The sequence below is a fragment of the Hypanus sabinus genome, chromosome 19 (genome assembly GCF_030144855.1).
Source record: "Hypanus sabinus isolate sHypSab1 chromosome 19, sHypSab1.hap1, whole genome shotgun sequence".
NCBI lineage: Eukaryota > Metazoa > Chordata > Chondrichthyes > Myliobatiformes > Dasyatidae > Hypanus > Hypanus sabinus.
Genome location: NC_082724.1, coordinates 21,918,390 through 21,944,844, shown reverse-complemented (window position 1 = coordinate 21,944,844; position 26,455 = coordinate 21,918,390). Strand labels below are relative to the sequence as shown.

The window sequence follows — 26,455 nt, the reverse complement described above, 5'->3', positions numbered from 1 at the left end:
CACTAGTAGAAATACAGAATCTTTAGTTTCTATCCATTAATAGTAAATTCCCATTCTTGGTGTCATCTTGGTGAAACTATGCTAAACATTGTCTATGCTTTAAAATTATTTAGCTCCATTGAAGAAAATGGATAGCCAAATTGGGTGTGACATAAAATTAGATCTTACCAGCTTTTTACAAATGGAGTATGTAAATATTACTCCCTTTAAACTAATCTGTAAAACTATGTATTATCAATATTTGTATTTGACCAAATTTATAGAAATGAACTTCCAGAAGTTATTTTATATCAAGAAGGAAGCGTTTATTTGTATAGCACTTTTCAAACACAAGGCAGTTCAAAGTGCTTTCCATAGACCAAGATAGAAAAATCATTTTATCTTCTCCTATGTTATCAATAACAACTAAGATTCATGAGTACAGTGTTGGTTAAGTCTAAGCTCTCCAGAGTGAGTTACTGCCTTTTCGCTAAAATTATCAGGAGACCTACATTGACGCAGTCACTGTCCTAATGTGTTTTTATTTGCCCAGCTGCTACCTCGAGTAGTTCCTCTTGCCAAGAATCACATTATCACTTTATCATTTCCTGTCAGAGTGTCCTTATGTACAGGCACTCCCGCACCTAGCATCACTTCTTGCCCTGTACATACAATCACAATATATATAAGTATAATCTAATGTATATAAATCCACACTCAAACTGTTACATGGACTTTGCACTTTGTAGAATTGTTTTCATATTTATTTGTATTGTGATTTCTTTTTTTGCTGTTTTTATCATATTCTTTATGCCTCTTTCGTTTTTCATGCTACATCGGACCTGCAGCAACAATTATTTGGTTCTCCTGTACACTTGTGTACTGAAGAGTGACAACAAACAATATTGAATCTTGTAGACGTGAATTCCAATACAAAACAGGACAGTTTGGTACAGAGATTTTTCTGTTTAACCAGAGAGGAAGAAATGTCTTACCCCTTTCTCCACAGTCTTTTTCACCTCCATAGAAAATTTCCCCGTTTTCCGGTTTACCATACCATTGCGAAGCTATGAAATTGTGCAAGTAATTAATATTCTCACAGAACCTTGATATTTACCACTTAGAAAATATTCTTAGCCAGCCCTGTAGAATTGGTAGAATAGCTTAATTATGGGCACCGAAATTGAACTATGAATAAAGCAGTGAATGCCAACTACAAATAATCTATAAATAAAGTGATAATAAAAATAATTATATTTAAATATATAGTGGAGTCTTATCATTTTTAAGATTAAACATGGAGAAACACAATGTGGAAATTTCCACAATGTACTCATTAAATATATAGAAGATGCTGGAAATCGTAGTTGGTAGCAGAAACATTCCACACAAGTAATTTTCTGACTTGCTTCTGAGGGCCTGGAAGCCCATGTGCCAAGATTCCTGACTACAATTTACTCCTCACACTTCTGTAAGCATGGGTCACCAATGTATTATGAAATTTGCTCTTACAGAATTCCCAAATCACTACCCGAAAATTTGAGATACAGATTAAAATTCACTCTCACGGAATTTATGTGGAAACAAAACCATGATATGGACTGTCACAACTTCCCCTCCTGTAAGGGTCACTATATTTGGAATAATTTGAAAATTACAAGTAGTATCTTGAGTTAAGGATATACGCTCAGTCCCCAGCTAGAACCTTAAATTCAAAAATATTTATCTTAAAACTCGTGTCATCTATTGTGCAACTGATGCCTGTTCATTAGATAAAATACTCTTCTGGGCTTATATTAATAAGAGGTTGAGAGAAGAGAACAGCTAAAAGATTAATCTATATATAGCACAGTATGAAAGGATGAGGTGGCCATAAATTTTCTAATAATACCTTTTCTTCATATGGAATAGGTGCATCTGTCACATCAGCATTTAGAGTCATAGAAAATTTTACAAAAGAAACAGACCCTTCAACCCATCTAGTCTTTGCCAAAACACTTAACCATGTTATGTTTAAATTCCATGCATTTTTAATTTAAACCTAATATGAGATTTTTGCTTTAGAAACATAGAAACAGAAAAAATCTGCAGACCCTTTGGCCCACAATGTTGTGCCATCCATGTAACATACTCTAGAATTACCCTACCACATAGCACATTATTTTTCTGTAGATGTGGATATAGACCGGGTTTCTGCATACCCCTGCAAAGTCACTCGTTTATAGAGTAAGGCATTTAATTGGGATCACCAGGATAGTAAATATGCAAAGTTGATAAATTTAAAAAACTGCTAATGGAAAAAAATGATGGGTCTTAAATCTCAAATTTAACAGATTTTGACAGATATAGAACATGGCAATATAAAAGCCAGAATGGAATATTGAGGCTTCATAAAGCACTGGTGAGGCCTCCTCTCCTGGAGCATTGTGAGTAGGCTTGGGCCCACTATCTTAGAAAGGAGATCCTGAAACTGGAGTGAGTTCAAAGGAGCTCCATGAAAATTATTCCAGGCTTGTCATACGAAGAATGTTTAATGGCTCTGGATTTGTATTCACTGCTATTCAGAAGAATGAGGGATGATCTAATTGAAACCCATCAAATGGTGAAAGGCCTTGATGGAGTGGATGTGGACTGGATGTTTCTTATGGTGGAAGAATCTAGGACCGGAGGACACACTCAGAATAGAGGGGCATCCTTTTAAAATGGAGATGAGGAGGGATTTCTTAAGCCAGAAAGTGGGGAATTTGTGGAACTCATTGCCACAGACAGCTGTGAAAGTCTGGTTGATTGATTCTTGACTGGTCAGAGCATGAAGGGATATGGGGAGAAGGCAGGAGATTGGGGCAAAGAGGGAAAAAGGATCAGTTATGATGAAATGGTGCAGCAGACTCAATTGGCCAAATGGCCTAATTCTGCTCTTATATTTCACGGTCTTATGGTCTTGTATATTCAGGATTTGCAGAATTCTATTATTTAAATGAGGGAATGGTGAAGTGTGGAACAAAAAGACAATTAACCACAGATCTGTTTAGATGAAACGGTAAATTTCTTCCATCCTCAAAAGCTCCATTAAGATTTTTCTTTAAAAGATAATATGAAAATTAAATAATATCAAAATTAATGAACAGGTAAACACTAAAAAAGAATCAAACCATCTAAAAGAACGTTGGACTTCAGCTGAAGAAGAGAGGAATGCATAAAATGCAAAAGCGCTCTTTCATTTAAACAGAGCCTTGATTAAATTCAAGCTGGAGTATGACTTTCAACTCCAGGCACCACACTTTAGGAATGCTTTGAAAAGATTTCATTGCTGATTAACCAGAATAATGAAGAGATAAACAGTTAAAGTACGTTGATTGGATTTGTAAATTTGGCTTCAATTCCTTCAGCTCAGAGAGCTGGAGCATATCCAAGCAAAGAGTTCAAAATGCAAAAGGGAATCAATAGGTTACGAATGCAAAGAGACAATTCCATCCCCTGGCTGAATTAGAACAACTGGGCAAACCTTAAAATAGTGCAAATTACTGAAAAGTGAAATCAGTAGGAAAGAAAATAGTAAAATAGTAGGGTTGTTAATGCACGTCAAAGTGTTTTACATACAGTGAGCTGCTTTTTAAGATTTATAAGGTAAGAAATGTCAGTTTATGCAGCGAATTATGGAACTGAATGGCTTACATAGTGTGTTACATTCTATTGGTTGAGGAAATCCCAGTGAAACTAAGACATCTTCAGGACATTTTCATGAAATCGAGCTTTTTTTAGGCTGCTTTGGTGGTTTAAGAATAGTGAGAAGGCTTTCTATCGTCTTCCTACTGTACTTTTTTAATGTGCCTTTGAGTTCCCAATTCTGCTTGTACATCTCATTTATTTATTATTTTTGGAAAAAAATCACAATGCAAAATGTAATTATTCCTATTTTCTCCACAAGTGCTTCCAGCAATTTATTTTGCTCTTTTGTGGAAAGAGCTATGACAGATGTAGCACTGTATAAAGACTTAACAATGATTACAATGTATTTTGATTACATTTTCTCATGGGGAATAATACATGCTGACATCGGATAACTGAAATTTGAATGTATTTAATTTAAAAGTTTAAAGTACACTTGCATTTGACGCTCATCTATCTGATGGATATAGAGCATTGTAAACACAAAGTCAAAAACCTATCTTGAAATACTGCTTTTGCGATTACAAAAGAAAACCTGACAAAATAGTGACTTACGATGTTATCCTTGTCTTCCCATTCCAGTTCCGAAAGGTCAACACTTTTATAGCTGGGTTTTATCCTCCTCTTTCCTTCTAAATACTTAAAATAAAACAAAAGGTTACCATTCACTAAATTTCTTGTACATTCATTATTTCTTCCACCTTTAAATTGTGATAGATGGATACAAAGTAATGATTACCTAGGTGACAAAGAAATGAAAATTAATAATTCTTTGTAACTTAGGGAGCTCATATTTTTCTCCTGACCATTTAAGCAGCCCTAAACTCAATATGCAACTTTCTGCAGTTTGCAACAAGTTAATGTTCAGCAGCACCCAGTGTAAAAATCTGTAAATTTTTACTAAACTGCTTTAAGCTCGTTTCAGCTGTTTCGTTACTTCTTAACCAAGAAAAATTGGAACACAAGGATAACTTCACTTGGAGTTTTAAAGACTTGATAGCCATTTGGAAAGTTGTTTTAGAGATGGTAGACTCAGGTTTCCATCAGCCAACATGAAGAGGCAACCATTCACCATCAATGAGGAGAAAAAGTAGGTAGAACTAATGATAAACAATGCACTTCAGCTAAAAAGAATAAAGTAACAAGAATAAAGGGAACCTGAAAACTGATCTCACGACTGAGTTCAATTGTGCTCCCATCTGGTGACTTGGAAATGTCAAAAAACAATTAAGGTTTCAATAGGAGTTGAAAATGTCACCTATACCTAGGTGCAGTGAAAAGCGTGTCTTGCATTCTCTGCATACAGATGAATTTATTATCAAATGTGTGGAGTCAGTGCAAGGTAAAATAATAACAAAAAGCAGAATAAAATGTAACATCTACAGAGGAAATGCAGTGCAGGTAGGCAATAAGGTACAAGATCATATGAGGTAGACTGTGACGTCAAGAGTCCACCTTATCATAGGAGGGAACCATTCAATAGTCTGATAACATTCAGTGGTCTTGTAACAGTGGGGTAGAAGCTTTCCTTGAGCCCTGAGGTATGTGCTTTCAGGCTTTTGGGTGGATGAAAGAAGTCAGAAAGCTTGGGAAAGGTGGGGCCTTTGATTACACTGGCTACTCACTGCGGCAGTGAGCAGTGTCGACAACATCCATGGAGGGGAGGTTAGATTCTATAATGTGCCAAGTTGTGTCCAGATCTCTACAGTTCCATGTGGTCACAGACACAGCAGTTCCCACTCCAAGCCGTGATGCATCCAAACATGATGCATCAGTAAAAATTGGTGAGGGTTGACATGCACGTGTCAAATTTCTTTAGGCTCCTGAGGAAATAGAGGCATTCTTGGTAAGCTGTGGTGTTCCATATGGTTGGAAGGGGACAAGCTGTTGGTGACATTCACTCCTAGGAACTTGAAACTCTCAACCCTCTCAACCTCATTGATAAAGACAGGTGTGTCTGCATACCACTCCTTCCCCACCCCCCCTCACTTCCTGAAGTCAATGGCCAATTCTTATATTTTCTGACATAGAGAGTAAGTTTGTTGTTATGATGCCATGTTTCTAAGCTTTCCATCGCCTTCCTGTACCTCGGCAGATTATTGGTGTTATCTGGAAAATCAGATTTAAAGCAGAAACTGGCCATGCTGTCATGAATGTAACCATGAGGATGCAACAATGTGGAGCATCAGTGTTGAGAACAATCCTGGCAGGAGTGTTGCTACCTAGCTTTACTGAGCGGACTGTTGATCAGGAAGTTGAGGATCTAGTTGCAGAAAGAGGCATTGATCCCCAGGTCTCAGCGTTTGGCACCATTTGCTTGGAATTATAGTCTTGAAGGAATAAGCCCCTTTCCATACCTGGAAATAACCACTACCCATCTTTTGAGAATCCTAAACTTAGTGACAGAAAGAGTGAAATACTTGAGGAGTTCAGTGCACATTCACCCAGCCCCCATTATCACTTACATGTGATGAGTCAATAGTAAACACTTGCATCTAGCTTTTTGGATTTAGTTGCAGAATTTAAACTGCCAATGCTTCTCTGTTAATCCTCAACCTCATGTTGAATACGCAACAGTCTCTCTCCAGTTTGCTCTTATGCAATGAACATCCAATTGTTTGATTTAAATGTTCATGTACTTTCCAGAGAGTTCTCATGACTGATGAAAAGTTTCTGACTTGAAACATTAAGTCTCTTTCTCTTTCCATTGTTCAAGTGTCCTGAGTGTTTCAGCATTTTCTTTTTCTGTTTCAGATTTTCTGCACCTGCAGTTTATGGGATTCTCTGTTACTGCTGAAAGTCTTTTCAAGGATCAGGAACAAATTCCTCATAACAAATATTCTGCACTGACTAGCTCCCACTGCACTATTCCTAAATTGTATATCCAAATGGTATGGGTTCATCTTGTTGCGCGCAGAAATGTATCTGTACCTCCTAACATTCTAAAATTGTCTCTACCCCTTCACTTACTTCACAGTCTCTTTCTTCTCCTTTTCTTTCCATACAGCAAAGTTTGGTGCATTCCAGAGACACATGAATGCCCCTCTGACACTCATTTTGTCATTTCCTCAATTGTCCACGTGACTACTGCCAACCATATCTTAAACTCAAAGAACTAAATGAGCAAAACTTCCTCTGGCATATTGATTTAAAACAAATGAAATCCAACAATGGTTGTGTAGCACTTTCCTGCAGAAGGCTAAGTGAGGATCTTTTTATACTGTCTTCCATTGTTCAACTTTGTGCCTTAATTTTGAATAGTTCAATTTTTTTCCAGTCTGATTTCAGCTGGAACATATTCAGCTCTTTCCATTGTTACATTTCCATCTTGGATGCCACTGTTAATCCACTTGTTCCTCAAGTGCCTCTGGCTCCTGACAGCATAATTCAGAGAATCTGAGTCAATTTCCAATTTTCGCAATGTCCTTACCAGCCTGTTGCTCAAACTTGGTGCCATACAGCCACAGAGTACTACAGCACAAAAGGAGGCCGTAAAACCTATCAGATCTATGCCAAACTGATCTTCTGCCTCATCCCGTCAACTTGCACCAGGGCCATACACTCATATCCCTCCCATTCACATACTTATTCAACTTTGCTTACATGTTACAGTTGGACCTACATTTGCCATTTCTCCATTTCTGCTGGCATCTCACTTAACACTCGAACCACCCTCTGAGTGAAGAGGCTTCCCCTCAGATTCCCTTTAATAGTTTACCTTTCACCCTGAACCTATAAGCTCTAGTTCTAGTCTCACCAAATCTGAAGGGGAAAAGACCATAAGACCCTAAGATATGAGTGCAGAATTATGATATTTGGCCTATCGAGTCTGTTCCACCATTTCATCATGGCTGATTCAACTTTCCTCTCCGCCCTAGTCTGCCTTCTTCCTATGTCCCTCCATGCCCTGACTAATCAAGAAAATATCAGCTTCTGCATTAAACCTACAAAAAGGCTTGTCCTCCACAGATGCTTGTGGCAAAGAAGTCACAGATTCACCACTCTCTGGCTGAAGAAATTTCTCCTTATCTCCGTTTTAAAAGGACGCCCCTCTGTTCTGAAGCTGTGTACTCTGGTCTCAGGCTCTTCCACCATAGGAAACATCCTCTCCACATCCACTCTATCAAGGCCTTTCACCATTCGCTAGGTTTCAATGAGTTCACCCCTCATTCTTCTGAATTCCAGTGAATACAAGCCCAGAGACATCAAACGCTCTTCATATGACAAGCTATTCAATTTTCAGAAACCTCCTTTGAACCCATTCTAGTTTCAGCACATCCTTTCTAAGATAAGTGGTCCTAAACTGCTCACAATACTCCGAGGGCTCACCATTGCTTTAAAAAGTCTCAACATTACATGCTTGCTTTTATATTCCCGTCCTCTTGAAATTAATGCTAACATTGCATTTGCTTTCCTCACCACAGAATCAACCTGCAAATTAACCTTTAGGAAATCCTACACAAGGACTCTCATGTCCCCTTGCACCTCAGGGTTTTGTATTTTGTCTCCATTTAGAATATAGTCAACTCTATCATTTCTTCTACCAAAGTGCATGACCATACGTTTCCCCACACTGTATTCCATCTGCAATTTCTTTGCCAATTAACCTAATCTGTTAAAGTCTTTCTGTAGTTTCTTTACTTTCGCAAAACTACCTGTCCCTCCATCTACCTTCATATCGTCTGCACACTTTGCAGCAAGGCCATCAATTCCATCGTCCAAATCACTGACATATAAAGGAAAAAGAATCTGTCCCAACACAGACCCCTGTGCAGCACCACTAGTCACTGGCACCCAACCAGAAAAGGCTCCTCTTATTCCCACTCTTTATTTTCTGTCAATCAGCCACAGCCTTATCTATGCTGGAATCTTCCCTGTAATACCACACCACCACCCAACTCTCTTTTGCCTATACTACTTGTTATTTCTTCAAAGAATTCCAGCAGAGATGTTAGGCAAGATTTTCCCTTGAGGAAACCATACTGTCTACACCCTATCTTATCATGTGCCTGAAGTACACTGAGACCTCATCCTCAATAAGCGATTCTAAGATCTTCCCAACCACTGAGGTCAGACTAACTGGCCTATGGTTTCCTTTCTTCTACCTTTCTCCCTTCTTAAAGAGTGGAATGACATTTTCAATTTTACAGTATTCCAGAACCATTCCAGAATCTAGTGATTCTTGAAAGATTACTAATGCCTCCACAATCTCTTCAGACACCTTTTTCAGGACTCTGGGGTGTACACCATCTAGTCCAGGTGACTTATCTACCTCCAGACTTTTCCATTTCCCAAGAACCTTCTCTCTAGCTATGGTAACATCACATATTTCATGATCCCTAACATCTGAAACTTCCGCCATACTGCTAGTGTCTTCCACAGTGAAGACTCATGTAAAATACTTATTCAGTTCATCCACCATTTTGTTGTCCCCCATTACTACCTCTCTGGAATACATTCACCCTAGAAATACTACTTATATGTTTCAGCCATTCCACAAGCTCCACAAAAAAAAAAGGAAAAGTGGCTATACACTAGACTATTAGCACAGGCCTCGCCAACAATATAAGAAAGAAAGGTGTTACACTACCATGTTTCTCTTAAAAAATACATGATGTTGAACTATTGAGTTGTGGAATAGGGCAGTAGAACAAAGAACAGAGGAAAGTACATGAATTTAAAATTTTACTCAGCACTGGGTGGTTTTTTTTCCTGGTATAGGTATAAAGAAAGCAGTAGTGGATGTTAGTAGTGGATCATTTCTGAGAATCAATCACGTGAATTATATTTTCTTAATTACACACATGTAAATAATGGTAGGTATGATTAAGTGTGGCATTAAGTATGTTCAGGAGGTCAATGGTAGCAATCAATATATGTAATCTTTGCAGCTGGTATAAATAAATGTTACAGATATCAAATTAATTCTTTAGAGGGATTCGATATTAAATTTGAAATACACAAAAGGACCACACAAAACGTGCAAATATATCACCTTCCTTTGCCAATATTAAACATAGTTATTGTTTGTTGGATAGGATCACGTTGACATTTTAAAGTTGAAAAAAGCCACTGGTTCTGCTCACTGCATCATGATTTTTTGCATTATTGCCTGGTGTAGATCATGGCCATTGTGCCTCTGGCAGACAAAATCCACACTGTGATTTGGCAGCAGCTCTTCAGCCTTTGATAGGAGGCAGATGAAGAGGATTTCAAACCTCACTAAAACATTTGACTCCATCAAATAGGAGGGATTGTGAAGAACTCTCCTCAGACTTGGAGGGCAATCAAAATCTCTTGTTTGTTTCAGAATGACCTAGAGGTCATGATCTGTATCAGAGGGTCTACAACATCCAATTTCAGTCAAGAATGGTGTCAAACAGAACATTTTTCCATCTTTCTCACTACCACACAGTACCTTATTACCATCAAAGTTGCAGCAGTAATAGAATTAATCTTCAGAACAAATGGGAAACTCTTTCAACTTGTGCAACTGCACTCCAGAACAAAGCGCTGAAAGCCTGAATCTCCTTAGCTGACAAACAGTTTGCCGATAAAGTTTGTAATGCTTCTGTACACACATTCAAAGACTGAGCACCAAACCATATAAATATACAAGAGATACCTTTTATCTATCATCCACAAGACAATAGACTTTTCCCAATATATACTATGACAAACTGACAACAAACTTATGTAAGGAGATCCCTGGCTGTGAACCCTGTCAGTGGGGAGTAGCTCCCATTTTAGTAATGTACACAATCAGTTTTTCTCCATTTTTCTTCCACCAAATCACAACCCCTAAGCTCAGAAACCTCACCAAACTTCCTAGTCTGCTAATTGTGGTCCAATCATTCCCCTCCCCTCCCAACATACTTCCTATTCAAATCCATTTATCTCCCCTCTGATCCTGTCCTCGCGCATCCCTAACCAATCCTCTGGGCCAACATCCCTACTAACCTCTGACTCCAACAAAACACACAAAATAGTGGAGGAACTTAGTAGGTCAGGCAGCATCTATGGAGGGGAATAAATCAAGAACATTTTGGGCTGAGACCTTGATCAGGACTCTAACAACCCTGAATTTTGTAACAGTAAGCCCTTAAATAAAATCTTTGTTGCTTCATTGTGCATGTACACTTGAATGCAATTGAATCGGTCCATTCACTTTCTAGGCATTAATTTATTTGGGTAAATAAATAAATCATGTAGAGCCACAAGGTGGCAGTCTATCCCCATTAATGACCACACAAGGCTAATTGTGCACAGATCAATTTTTTTTCTATAAAAATATCATTGTTTTGTTGGTCTTTTATTGTAATTGCAATTGCTATCTCCTTCTCCATACCACAGTGCCCACCAACTTAAAGTCTTCTCAGGTAAACATTGGATATTTGTTAGATTCCGTTAATGTATAGTTTTTCATAAATTATATTGTACTTCTTTATTTTCTTGAAAATGCCTACAAGAAAATGAATCTCAAGCTAGCACGTGCACACTTTGCTATCAAATTTACTTTGACATTGACTTTGAAACATTTAACTCCAGTCATTTCGACCTAGGTAGATAAATTGACATTTTCACACCCAGTTTAAAGGTATGTTATATACCAGCACATGCACTCCAATTATCGAGGGTGTAATTTATCTTGAAATGATCATATCCTCCTTTCCAACCCATGTTTCTATAACTGTTTTTTGCAAAATTTTACAATTAAGTTTACATTTTTCTAAAAACAAAGTAGAATTTTGTACGACCTGTACAAAAGGGATAGGTTGCAACCAACCCCAAAGGGGACCAATATCCTTGTGGTCAGGTTTGCTAGACCTATTCAGGAGGGTGTAAACTAATTTGTCAGGGAGATGGGAACTAGAGTGATAGGACGAGGATGGGTCAGTTGGTTTACAAACAGTATGTCGTGAGTCTGCTAGCAAAGACAGGCTGATGATGGAGAAAACTGGAGTCAACAGGAAGAGCTCCAGCGTAAAAGGGGGACGAATGCAGGACTGAAGGTGTTATACTTTAATACGAATAAGGTAGATGAAATGGTAGCACAGTTACAAATTGGCACGTATGACGTATGATATTGTGGGCATCACTGAGTCATGGCTGAAGGAAGATTATTGTTGGGAGCTGAATGTCCAAGGATACACATTGTATTAAAGGGACAGGCACTAAGGCAGAGGGGTCAGGGTGGCTCTGCTGGTAAAAAATGAAATCAGATCATCAGAAAGAAGTGACATAGGATCGGAAGGTGTAGAATCATTGTGAGTCGAACTAAGAAACTGCAAAGGTAAGAAGATCTCCAAACAGTAGCAAAGACGTGATTTACAAATTACAACGTGAGACAGAAAATGCATGTCAAAAGGGCAATGTTATGATAGTCATGCTGGATTTCAATATGCACAAAGATTGGGCTGGTGCAGGATTCCAAGAGGTGGAGTTTGTAGAATGCCTATGAGAGGAGCAGCTCATGGTAGAGCCCACTAGAGGATCAACTATTCTGGATAGGGTGTTGTGCAACAAACCGGAATTGATTAGAGAACTTAAGGTAAAGGAATCTTAAGGAGACAGTGATCTGAATATGATAGAATTCACCTTGCAATTTGAGAAGGAGAAGCTAAAGTCAGATGTATCAGTATTACTGTGAAGTAGAAGAAATTACAGAGGCATGAGAGAGGAGCTGGCCAAAACTGATTAGAAGAGAACACTAGCAGGGATGATGGCAGAATAGCAATGGCTGAAAATTTTGGGAGTAGTTTGGAAGTTGGAAGACAGATACATCCCAAAGAAGAAGTATTCTAAAGGCAGGGTAACACGACAGTGGCTGACAGGAGAAGTCAAAGCCAACATAATATCTGGAGGGACATGTAATGTTGATGAATCAGAGAGGCTAAGAAAAGAATTAGACAGCTTAGGAGAATGGACAAAGAAGTGGAAGATGGAATACAGTGTTGGAAAATGTACGGTCATGCATTTTGGTGGAAGAAATAAAAGCATAGACTATTTTCTAAATGGAGAAAAAATTCAAAATCTGAGGTGCAAAGGGACTTGGAAGTCCTTGTCAAAGGTCAAAGGTTCAAAGGTTCATTTTATTATCAAAGTATGTATGCAGAGTATAACTCTGAAATGTGTCTCTTCTTCAGATAGCGACTGAATACAGAAAAACGATTGGCTATCTGGAAGATGTCACCGGAGGAATCATTGTTCCATGGTCCCAGCTTGACTGGAAGATTCTTAAAGGTTAACTTGCAGGTTGAGTCAGTGGTGAGGAAGGCAAATGCAATGTTAGTATTTATTTCAAGAGGATTAGAATATAAAAGCTAGTATATAATGTTAAGGCTTTATAAGGCACTGGTGAAGCCTCATTTGGAGTATTATGAGCAGTTTTGGGCCCTTTATCTAAGAAAGGGTGTGCTTTCTTTGGAGAGCTTTCAAAGGAAATTCACGAAAATGACTCTGGGATTGTAGGGCTTGTAATATGCAAAGTGTTTGATTGCTCAGGGTATGTACGCACTGTAATTCCAATGAATGAGGTGGAATCTCATTGGAACATTTCGAATCTTGAAAGGACTTGATAGAGTGAATGTGGAGAGGATGTTCCCTATGGTGGGAGAGTCTAGGACCAGAGGACACAGCCTCAGAATTGAAGCATGTCTATTTAGAATGAAAGTGAAGAGGAATTTCTTTAGCCAGAGAAGGGTGAATCTATGGAATTTGTTGCCATGGGTGGCTGTATAGTCCACATCATTGGGTATGTTTAAAGCAGAGGTTGACAGATTATTGATTAAGGGATACAGGGAGAAGGTAGGAGATTGAGGCTAAGAGGAAAATGGATCAGCCATGATGAAATGGCAGAGCAGACTCAATGAGTAATACTTTCTGGTCTTATGGAGTTATGGAACTGCATATTGGAATGTAAGACCGCACAGTGCAACATCTTTAGATGAGAATGTATCCTGCACTGGTCCCAGGTAAATTAAAGGCAGCTGGCAGTTTCTAATACTAGCCAGGAACTGGATATAGCATCAACATATCCAGATTTCCTTGATGAAGACAAGACAATCACAATGGAGAGAAACCAGAAAAACTCTGGATCTCTGAACCTCTCTCCTGAGGTCGTGCGGCCTCAGAACCCTAACCACAAAGGTTAGTGTTAAAGCTGTCGCATTCTGCCTCGTAGCCCAAAGGCGACAAAAAACTCACAAAATTGAAGAATCTGCTTAAGCTTTCCCTGCATCACACACTCAAACTTCAAAATATCCCAGCCAAATGAGCAGGGAGAATTCAGAAAGAGAAGAATCTGCTCTGATGTAGAATCACCACTGAGGCAACGCTTCAGAGAAAGATGAAAAATGGAACTGTAATCCTAGATGTAATGGGCAGCACTGTTGCATTGCAGTTGGCGTAATGCTTTACGGTGCCAGCTGTATGATCAGGGTTTAATTCCTGCTGCTGTCTGTAAGGAGTTTGTACGTTCCCGTCATGACCACATAGGTTTCCTCTGGGTGCTCCAGTTTCCTCCCACATTCCAAAGATGTACAGGTTATGGTTACTAAGTTGTGGGAATGCTAAGTAAGTGCTGGAAGTGTGGCAATACTTGCAGGGCCATCCCCATCACATCTACAGTTTGTGTTGGTCTTTAACACAAATAATGTGTTTCACACTATGTTTCAATATTTTGATGTACATGTGAGAAGTAAAGCTAATCTTTGGACTTACTACAGTCTGGTCTGAAAATCTACTGCTGCAGCTTTCAAGAATCAGCCAGTGTTACAGATCTCTGAGGATTATCAGTGCCTCACTGAGAAAGATATACATTCTGCAGCTACCTGGGCAAACTGACCATTTTTTGAAGCATCAATGCCTCAACAAGCACTGTGCACTGATTGATATCATATTTGGGGATCTGTTGGCCCTGGTCCAGTACAGATAAGATTGCAATATCAATGTGCCATGTAAGCAGCAGTGACATAAGATCTCCTTCTATGGAAGGCAGCTTACCTGAGTCTCACACTAATATCTTCATGTCATCATTGGAAGCTGTTTCATGTATTGATCTTATCCTAACTAAAGCTGTCAAAAGATAAAAACAAATGCGAATCCGATTTGGAAACTTGTGCGGGGTCTACAACTGCAAAGCCTGCCCTTCAAGTTCCTTCTGCAGAATTCTGCTTGAACCTGAAGTCCAGGGGCACCGCACAAAAATCATAAGCACAACATTTATAAAAGAAAGCATTTTTAAAAAATAGTTGAGTATTCATGCCAATGATGTAAGGCTGAAAGTTGTGACTCTCTTTTGAAATGATAACGTGCTCTCAATAGTGGTGTTGGAACATAGGAAACACTATGTTCTTTTGGTCATATATAATAAATGTAATTAATGTTTCTCATATGACTAAAAATAAATATCATTACAATGCATAGATAACTTGCATCTACTCCAGCTCAGTAATTGTCAGGTGGTTTAAAAGGACACTAAGGGAACTGTGGACTTTTCCACAGATGTGACAGTAAGTGGCTGCTGGATTAGGTGCTCGTAAAGAGCTGCACTCTAATCACCACTTACAAAGGGTGTACACATATAAGTGTTTGTGGACTTCTGCTGCGCAGTTCCAGGACTACATGAGATTTTCACATTTAGTATTTAGACGGGGTTGCCTTGCCATTTAGCCAAATGGTCTTCTTCTGTGGCATAAATAACTGTGATTTTCCATGAATTCTACACAATGTGTTCTGCTAGTATTTTAATTATAATTCTTAAATATATTACTTGCTACCGATTTTGGTCCTTAATATAGTTTTTGATTATTTTATTAAGTATTTTTTAGTCTCACATAATAAAACATCAGCTTCAAACTGTTGCTGAAGATTTAAATTCGCTTTGTTACTTATTGCAAGGGTGCCATGGCAGCAGAGTATCAGATTAGATCATTGACAAAGACTGAGGAGGAGCAACGTATAGAATGATCCGGGATAATGAAAATTACAGTTTGGTATTTTATTAGTGTTTTTGGCCTTCAACCTTTGATCGTCACCAAAGCTAATAGGGTCTTGTCAAGCTGTTTATCAGAGGACAGATATGATTAGTTTTGTTATTAGCAGGTAAAGTTGGATGCTATCAAACCCTTGGCTGAAGTTGATAGATGTTAAAGGAAATTTCTTGGGATCATGACGGTTTTCAGTTAGCCTTGTAACGTCAAGGTCAAGTTTATTTTCATATGCATGAGTATATGTATGCACTGCAATGGGGAACTTTGTCGTGTCACCATCACAGGCACATAACATCAGATTAAGCAGCATTCATGAGAAAAAGAAACAAAAAGTAAGCAAAATCATATATATATACAAATTCTACAATTAGAACAAAATAATCAATGTTAGTACAAAGTAAGCTTTGAACTTCAGTGCAATTGCAACTTACAACCAGTTATACTGGAAGAGTGTGGTTATGCTTACTTCTGCTTCTTTCAAAAAAGTTTTCAATCTCATACACAACATTCTCTCATCAATCCAAGACTGAAAGGAAACAGTGTGAGAGATCTGGACAGGGTGACCAGATATTATGGAATTCTGTCAGTAAGAACATTGGAATTTATAGTGTACAGATCTGAGTTATTAAATTGTTTAAGGCTGAGAGGTGAGTTAAGGAAATTCTCTTTCCCTCACTGAGAGAGTGGGGTTTGCTTATGGTGATGGTCTGGAACTGAACACTGGAAAAGAGGTGAGAGTACTATCTGTAGCCACATTAATCAGAATCAGGGTGATCACCTGATTCCAAAAGCTTGGAATTGGAATTAACTCTAAAATCCACTTTGGTCATACTAAACATAATGGGGGTGAATAAACGTACTGTGATTTTCCGTGACTCTGTGAATGATAAGGAAGAAATATTCTTTAAGGCATATTTAGTAGCAAACTTTCCTGTAAAGCAGGCATTGTGTACAAGCAAATAAAGCCCTAACTTCAATAGGGCTATACAGGAGTCTCAGTTTCTCAATGGATGACATAGGCAATGAGAGTGACAAATATCTGACTTAGAAACATAGAAAACCTACAGCACATTACAGGCCCCTTGAAAGGTGGGCCGAACATGTCCTTACCTTAGAAATTACCTAGGGTTACCCATAGCCCACTATTTCTCTGAGGTCCATGTACCTGCCCAGGAGGCACTTAAAAGACCCTATCGTATCTGGTTCCACCACCGTCGCTGGTAGCCCATTCCATGCATTCACCACTCTCTGCATAAAAAACTTACCCCGACATCTCCTCTGTACCTACTTTCAAGTACCTTAAAACTATGCCCTCTCACGCTAGCCATTTCAGACCTGGGAAAAAGCCTCTGACTATCCACATGATCAATGCTTCTTATCATCTTATACATCTCTATCAGGTCACCTCTCATCTTCCGTTGCTCCAAGGAAAAAAGGCCAAGTTCACTCAATCTATTCTCACAAGGCATGCTCCGCAATCCAGGCAACATCCTTGTAAATCTCTTCTGCACCCTTTCTATGGTTTCCACATCCTTCTTGTAGTGAGGTGACCAGAACTGAGCACAGTACTCCAAGCGGGGTCTGACCAGGGTCCTATATAGCTGCAACATTACCTCTCAGCTCCTAAACTCAATCCCACGATTGATGAAGGCCAATGCACCATATGCTTTCTTAACCACAGAGTCAACCTACATAGCAGCTTTGAGCGTCCTATGGATTTGGACACCAAGATCCCTCTGATCCTCCACACTGCCAAAAGTCTTGCCATTAATACTATATTCTGCCATCATACTTGACCTACCAAAATGAACCACCTCACACTTACCTGGGTTGAACTCCATCTGCCGCTTCTCAGCCCAGTTTTGCATCCTATCAATGTCCCACTGTAACCTCTGACAGCCCTCCACACTATCCACAACATCTCCAACCTTTGTGTCATCAGCAAACTTACTAACGCATCCCTCCATTTCTTCAACCAGGTCATTCATAAAAATCACGAAGAGTAGGGGTCCCAGAACAGATCCCTGAGGCACACCATTGGTCACCGGCCTCCATGCAGAATATGACCTTCATCAACACGTTTAGTCGAATCCTCAAAAAATTCAATCAAGTACGTAAGGCACGATCTGCCTTTCCAAAGCCATGCTGACTATTCCTAATCATATTAGCCTCTCCAAATGTTCATAAATCCTGCCTCTCAGGATCTTCTCCATCAACTTACCAACCACTGAAGTAAGACTCATTGATCTATAATTTCCTGGGCTATCTGTACTCCCTTTCTTGAACAAGGGAACAACATCTGCCACCCTCCAATCCTCCAGAACCTCTCCCATCCCCATTGTTGATGCAAAGATCATTGCCAGAGGCCTAGCAATTTCCTCCCTCACCTCCCACAGTAGCCTGGGGTATATCTCGTCCTGTCCTGGTAACTTATCCAACTTGATGCTTTCCAGAAGCTCCAGCACATCCGTTTTCTTAATATCTACATGCCCAAGCTTTTCAGTCAACTCTAAAGCATCCCTACAATCGGCAAGATCCTTTTCCGTAGAGAATACTGAAGCAAAGTATTCATGAAGTACCTCCAGTTCCATACACACTTTTTCACTGTCACACTTGATTGGTCCTATTCTCTCACATCTTATCCTCACTCTTCACATACTTGTAGGATGCCTGGGGTTTTCCTTAATCCTGTCTACTAAGGCCTTCTCGTGACCCCTTCTAGCTCTCCTAATTTCATTCTTAAATTCCTTCCTCTAGCCTTATAATCTAGATCTCTATCATTGCCTCATTTTTTGAACCTTTCATAAGCTCTTCTTTTCTTCTTGACTGGATTTACAACAGCCTTTGTACACCATGGTTCCTGTACCCTACCATCCTCTCCTTGTCTTATTGGGATGTACCTATGCAGAACTCCAAGCAAATATCCCATACACTTCTTCTGCACATTTCCCCGAGGACATCCCAGTTCCCAATTTATGCATCCAAGTTCCTGCCTGATAGCCTCATATTTCCCTTTACTCCAATTAAACACTTTCTTTACTTGGCTGTTCCTATCCCTCTCCAATGCTATGGTAAAGAAGAAAGAATTGTGATCATATAGCAACCCATCCTCGGTGAAAAGAAACAGCATTGGCAGCAAACAGCAACTCTCCAACAACAAAATAATTCTATTCCTACAAGCTGCAAACAACAACCTTTAAAGGTCAGCAAAGAGATTGATTTTCAATAAGGATTAGTCAGAGATTTCTTATGAATTGTTCAACAGCTGTCAAATAAACAAGTTTGCAACTGATAGTAATAACCATTTGGGTCTTACACACAAGAAACTGAATGTAATTCGCTGAACAGCAAACCATAGTGTAACGTTCTCCTTCGCGTGTACTAATAACGCCGAATTCAACGTCGAGATAAACCACATTCAATGAGAACCAGATCGCAGTAAGATTAACCATTTACTGTTCACTCTTCACATTAACATATGGTGAAAACTGTTGATAAAACAATACAAGATTGATACAGTATTTGTTCCTTCCTTAATATCACATTTCAAGTGTAAATACTTGCAAAGGTGACTATAACTACATTACACTAAGGTGCAGTATACAGGGAGAGTTTACCTGCTCCATTGACTACTTTAAATACACTTCCATGCAAACTATCCGCGACTCTTTAACTAACGAAAGCATAAACATTATCTACCGTCGTTACTTCTAACAGGATCGGCATTAACATCTTAGTTCAATATATCGATTATCTATTAACTTACAGCGTTGCTCTCACTGTGATTTCTCATGCCTGCAAACAACTTCTGCTCAGGTGAGCCTCGTGGAAAGCCCCCACCCTCGCGCTAATTTCAAACCAGTGTTTTCCCACAAGACGCGGCGAAACCGGATGTGACGTCATCGCATGCCGATATATTTTACATGCAATGAATATACTTTAAACACTTCTAATTCTAACTAGAAAATACTATTGAATGAATTACTAAGCGAAAATATTATAAACTAAATAACTGTTGTAAAGACAGCACACATAGAAAGAACATAAAAGAGTTGTCTATTGTCTATTTTGATAGTGAATGATCAGCCATGATCTCAGAATGGCGGTGCAGACTCGAGGGGCCGAATGGTCTACTTCTGCACCTATTGTCTATTGTCTATCTCCAGTTAATCAGTCAGAAGGAACAGACAGTAAATGAAACCGAGGCTATGGGACAGGGAGAAACGAGAGTTTCCAGACCCAGAAATGGTCCATACTAATGTGCAGATATCCCAGAATTTTAGGTTTCTGATAAATCACACTTTTATGCCATGGACCACTACCATTAACTGAAGGGTCAGTGGACCTCACATTGGGAATCCCTGCAAGTAGATTCCTACGTAAGCAGAATAGAATGCGAGGACCATGTCCAATCCTTTCTGTAGCCTCCTGCCTTCTTTTTGTAGGTGCTGGGAATGCTGAATCTGAAGCAGAGAGAAGACTCTTGTTCAAAACCAATCATCATAATCCCAAGAGTTTACATAGTTGTTTCTAGTAGCAACCTAGATCCAACTATTCAATTGCATTTCATCAAAGACCTTCCTCTATTATAAGATGATAAATAAGGCTGCTTTTCTGTCAATTATGTGATATTAATTTTATTAGTTATTTTTGTTGGTTAATATTTAATATAATTTTGATATATTTGATCATAGTAATTTTCATTAAATTGAATATGCGTGATTTTTATATGGGTCTTATTTTAGAGCCTAATCTTAAAAATCTCAGATGAAAGAAATAGAGGTAACATTGCGGCATTTAAAATATTCCAAAAAGGCAATGTTATCTGCAATGTATTAAATGGACTGGTACAGGTAAACTGAGCTTCTGACAACACTGTAAGTAAATGGAATACAGCAGGAACACTATTGTAATCTGTTCCATCACCATAGAAGTCACATAAAAGACTGAACTGTCCCTCTGGGTGTTACATAAGCAAAATACATAACATATGGTTTATTATATCTTTCTAAACCTGGATAACTTACTCAAAACACTCAAGGATTACTAAACCTACGGCCTCCTACAATATATTGTCGATAAGTTCCTACTTATTAGCCAGCTATAGCATGAAAGAAAAAATTTCACACTCAATCTATTGGCATGGCTTCTCTAATATAATTTTAAATTACTGTATTAAAGCAACAGATTTCTCAACATCTAGCTGATTATTTCCATTCATACGTCTCTGTTAATGAATCAGCCTTATGGTGAGCAGCTGTTTTCCCATTATTATGATTATTGTGCTATAGAAATTAATTACAACTGTTTGTCAGTTTATTTTGCAATGATTTACTTATAAATTCTATTATCTTAACTATTAATTCAAAACAAGCTTCTTCATGGAATATATTAAGTGTTCAAAGACAATCAGACAATAAGGCAATTGTAAGCATCTTTCTCTTCAAATGTTGTCTTAAAATAACCCTTTCTACTTGATGTTCATAAGAAGAAATAAATATTTAATTCACAGAGCACTTTTGTAAAAACTTTGGCCCTGTAAACAATCCATTATATTGACTGAAATACTGGAGATAACAATGTGTACAGATGGGAGTGTTTTGATACTATTTTAATCAATCTTGCACAGTTAGGCAATGTTCAAATGTCACACACACACACACACACACACACACACACACAATTCTGGAAGAACTCAGCAAGTCAGGTAGCATATATGGAGAGGAATAAACAGTTAATGTCTCAGGATTGAACAAGAGCCTTATCCAGAGACGTCGACTGTTTATTTCCCTCCAAGGATGCTGACTGAAGTGCTGAGATCTTCCAGCATTTTGTGTGTGCTGCTCAAGATTTCCGACATGTGCAGAATATCTCGTGTTAATGTTCACATGCCTCCTTATTTGGGGAAACCACATCCTTCATTGTGCAGGAGAAGAAGGATTGCTGGCATTACTACAGGCTCAGCCACGCTTCATTTAGAAAGGGACCAGTCAGCAGTGACACCCACTGAAAATGCTGCAGGAGGCACCCCTTACTAGTTTTAGCATACCCCATGGACTTTAGGAGGTGTCTACAATGAGCTGTGAAGGCGCCTGTTCAGGTGTTCCAATATTAATAGTGTTAAGTAGCGAGTTAAGAAACAATGTGCTGAGGCTTTCCCATGATGATCATCTTCATACTGTGGAGGACAGAAATGGACAGTGCAAATACTAAAGCAATTAGTTGTATTCTGATGCCAGAAACAGATCAAAACCATTTATATGATTGGCCCTTACGTGGTCCAACATCATCCGGGGGTTATTGCCAATGCAATCTATCCTGTGCTAAATTATTTTTTGTGTGATATGAATTACTATGAGTTACAATGATCCAATTTCTAGTTTGTTTAATGAACTGATTCATTAAGAACAGTTAACTACTTCATACTTTTGCTTTAAAGAATGAGACTACCCATTACTTAGATAATAACAGGAGCGAGATATGCCTACTAGTGGTGTTGCAGCAACAACTTGGCGTTCAACGTCAGTTAGGTGAAAGAGCTGATTGTGGACTTCCGGAAGGCTAAGACGAATGAACACATAACAATCCTCATAGAGGGTTCAGAAGTGGAGAGAGTGAGCAGTTTCCTGGGTGTCAAAATCTTTGAGGACCTAACCTGGTCCCATATCGATGCAGTTATAAAAAAGACAAGACAGCGACAATACTTCATTAGGAGTTTGAAGAGATTTGGTATACCAACAAATACACTCAAAAACTTCTATAGATGTACCGTGGAGAGCATTCTGACAGGCTGTACCACTGTCTGGTATGGGGGGGGGGGGGGTGGGCTACTGCACAGGACTGAAAGAGGGTTGTAAATTTAGTCGGCTCCATCTTGGGAACTAGCCTACAAAGTACCCAGGACATCTTCAAGGAGCAGTGTCTCAGAAAGGCAGCGTCAATTATTAAGGACCTCCAGCACCCAGGGAAAGCCCTTTTCTTGCTGTTACCATCAGGTAGGAGGCACAGAAGACTGAAGGCACACACTCAGTGACTCAGGAACAGCTTCTTCCCCTCTGCCATCCAATTCCTAAATGGACATTGAACCCTTGAACACTACCTCACTTTTTAAATATATATTATTTCTGGCTTTTTGGTATGATTTTTAATCTATACAATATACGTATACTGCAACTGATTTACTTATTTATTTATTATTATTGTTCTTTATTTTTTTCTTCTATATTATGTATTTCATTTCTGGTAAGTTAACAAATTTCACAACACATGCCAGTGATAATAAACCTGATTCTGATTCTGTATATCTAACTATATCAGTACTTTACCCATGTATTTAAATAGGGGTAATGTCCATTTACCAAAAAAAAATTACACTTTTGATCTCTTTTTCTTCAATTTTTCTTTAAATTTTCTTGAACAAAATGTACCTTTCAATTAATGTAATCTGGTGTAAAAATTAAAATAATGTTTCAGAACCAAGAATACATAATTAGTATTAATTTAGTGAAAATGTTAGAACAAAGGATATTGTAAGCACCAACATATTATTAATAAAAATATGAAAATTAGCTTAGAAGAATTCTGTCATTATTTAATTTCTATGGACAAGGCCAAGAGCCTTGCCATCATGCAAGGCATTATGAAAATTTTTGAAAAATAAAGCAGACCTAACTCTGAAAATGGTGATTAGGTGTTACTATGTTTGAGATACAGAATCCTGAATTTTATGAAGAAGAATGGATGAAAGAAGATTTTTTAAACTCCAGATCTTCAAGACGCCTGGAAAGCATCAATTATCCAGAATTTAGAAGCATGGCATTTTATAATAGTAGAGCAGGAATAATGATAGTTTACTCATCAAAATATTACTGAATACCTGTTACCTATGCCTTGGAAATCAATTACTGAAATATCCACCTTCATAGCTCTTTAAGAAATATTTCATGGAATATTATTAAAGCTGGCAAGGTCACCAGTTACTGCCCATCCTTGAGAATGTGATAAGAAGCTTCCTTTTCATTCACAGTAGCCAGATGTTGAAGGTGCAATTTTTTACAGCTGGATGGGAAGTTCTAGGATCTGACCCAGTCATAATAATATTTTTCCAGATGTTGCTGACCATGGATGGGAGATGCCAAAGAGGGGCCTTGAGATGTTCCTTAGGTACAGCTGCAGTGTTCAGTGACGGTCAGAAAGAAGGTGTAAAGATGTAGAGGGGTTGCTAATCAAATGGGTTGCTTGTCTTAAGTAGTGGGAAATGGCTTCTGTGTTGTTGGAATTGCACACATCCAGGCAAACTGACAGTATTCCATTACACTCCTGACTTGGAAAGCCCGTGGTCAAGTCATGCCCACAAAATCTAGCCTCTGAACTGCTTTTGTTGTCGTAGTGTTCACATTATTTGTCTAGTAAAAGATGTCATCAATGCTGACATTTCCAGCATGTAGGTGTTGGGTGACTGCTAGTGGTAATCTCATGTTTATCATAGGGTAGGTGATTTGAATATCTATTCTTGGAAGTGTTCACTGCCTGCCACTGGTGTTGTTATTTTAAAGTAACTCTGAAATGAATGTATCCACACTGGAACAATATAATATTTAAATTCAAATATTCTACTATACAGAGTCTAATTTCTTCATTTAAATGCTAAGCCACTTTCCATTATATCATCTGAAATTAATCACCTTCAAAACATATCTAATGTTAGGTTTCAAAGGAATAGCAATCTTTTTCCTCTTCAGGGCTCAAATATGTTTATCTTAATATTCAAGAATATTGATTTTTTAATTTAAATGGAAGCATCAATCTCTGATTTTAAATAATCTTAATGTTTTACAGTTAAATAGTAATGGAATAGTTGCATAAACTTTTGCATAATACAAGGTTAAATCCAGGTTATCTCACGTCGCAGACAGGGCTTCTGGAGAGGAATGAGATTAGTTGCATTGGCATGATTAACTCCACACTGGAACATTCCAAGGAATATAAGTCTTAACAGGAATAATAACTGGTTCTTTAAATGCATGATCATAAAAATAATTTAATGCTTATTTTCAAATGCCTCAGCAAATGTTTTCGGACAGTGTAACAGCAAAGTGCAGTTTAAATTAAAGAGATGGAATCTTATGCAAACTGCTTTACCATATAATTTGCAAACAATAGTAAGCTAATATATAGTAAGTTAATTCTTGTCCGTATGACTTGAACAAAAGGAGTGTACTAACGATATTAATGAGAGTACACATTTTCTTCCCTTGCAATTTCTGTCACAGATGAAGTAACCTCAAATAGACCTTGTTAGCCACTGATATCATTCAATCCTTTTCAAGCAAATAGGAGACACAAGGGAGCTGGGGGAAGTAGTTTAGCACTAAGACTCAGGGTTAAAGGTATACATCTGATTTTCCTGTGCACGTTATGGACTGCAAAATGTTTCAGTTTGCACATGTAACCTCAGGGGTAAATCATAGAAAAACAAAGCAGATAGCTACAGATTCCACCTGCACTCCCTCATTATGTAAATACAGTTATTGGTGTACACAACCAAAAGAGCCAGTTACAGCTTATCTACTCCTAAAACTGCATTACCTCTATTCTTTATTCTATCCTGTCTAATAAACGTTAATTCAGTTTGCTATTTTGCACCTAAGTCCAAACCCTTTGTCTCCTATTGTAAACTTTCCTATCATGGATTTAAAAACTTCCCTGGTCTATAAATGCCATATCCACAGCATTCCCATCACCTTCCAAAAATTAAAAAAAGAGTTTGGTGGTCCTTTAAATATCTTTTACATTCGCTGCCCCTCTGCTGGCTTTGTTTTAACAGTTTTCTCAATATCTGGATTCATGGTAATTTCATCCATAATTAGAGACTCAAAAATTTTCTGTACCACAGATGTTAGTTTAACTGGCCTATAATTGCCCTGATTAGTTTTGTATTCCCTTTTTAAAAACCTGTAATAAACTGGCTACTCTCCAGCCTTCTGCCACTTATCCATACTTTAATAGAAGACTGAAATATAATTTCTAATGCCTTGGCAATATCATCATTCAGAATCTTAAAATGCTATGCATAAGTACATTGAATGCCTTTGACTTAAAATGTATCTAAAATTTCCAATTGTCCATATAATATCGCCATTTGCATTCAACCAGCACTCACATTCCCTTCAATCACCTGCTAAATATTATAGGGGAGATGCATATGAAATATTATTTTAAACTAAATATTCAAGAGTGAGAGGAAGTGACAGTGGAACTGAAAGAAGCGGATTTTGTCAGAGTGTGCGATTAACATATGGAATAGGGTTCGGAGTCTTGACCGTGTCTGAACCATGGGACCATTGAAAACATGAGTTGATCTAGCAATAGGAGGAAAAAGAGTAGGGTTATTTGCTGGATGACTATTTTAGATGTGCTGAATAGTCTTCCAGATCTGTAAGTAGTTTAAATGAACAGACTCCTCCTCTGGTGCCTCAGAAATATTCCACAGCAGATAACAGCTGTGTGATTAAATGCAGGATGCATACATGAAGGAGAAAGGAATAGATGAAGTAAAGGTAGCTGCAAGGGCATACTTGGAATGGGGGAAGCTTGTGTGAAGTTAAAAACACAGATTTATAGTTTATTCCTAAATCCTATAAATTCTATATAGCATTTAGGAATTCTCTCATTTTGTACCTCAGCATGAAAGCTTTGATTTTGGAGTAGGGTTCCACTCTGCAGTTACAATCCATGACTCAGATTACAGTGAGATGGTAATGATTGGCGAGTTCTTGCAAAACCAGCTGTGTGGAAAGAGGAAAATCCAGGCT

At 38.3% G+C, this 26,455-nt stretch overlaps 1 protein-coding gene across 3 annotated transcripts in view; it reads right to left on the bottom strand.

Annotated features, from left to right (window-relative positions):
* cacna2d3a (calcium channel, voltage-dependent, alpha 2/delta subunit 3a) overlaps positions 1–26,455 on the bottom strand; it is an 893,404-nt gene that overhangs the window by 205,820 nt on the left and 661,129 nt on the right. For all 3 annotated transcript variants that reach the window (XM_059944148.1, XM_059944149.1, XM_059944150.1), the window contains 2 exons: positions 4,204–4,287; positions 975–1,046 (listed from right to left, as the gene is read on the bottom strand). In XM_059944148.1, the coding sequence (XP_059800131.1) occupies positions 975–1,046; positions 4,204–4,287 (156 nt within the window). The remainder of the gene's footprint in view (positions 1–974; positions 1,047–4,203; positions 4,288–26,455) is intronic.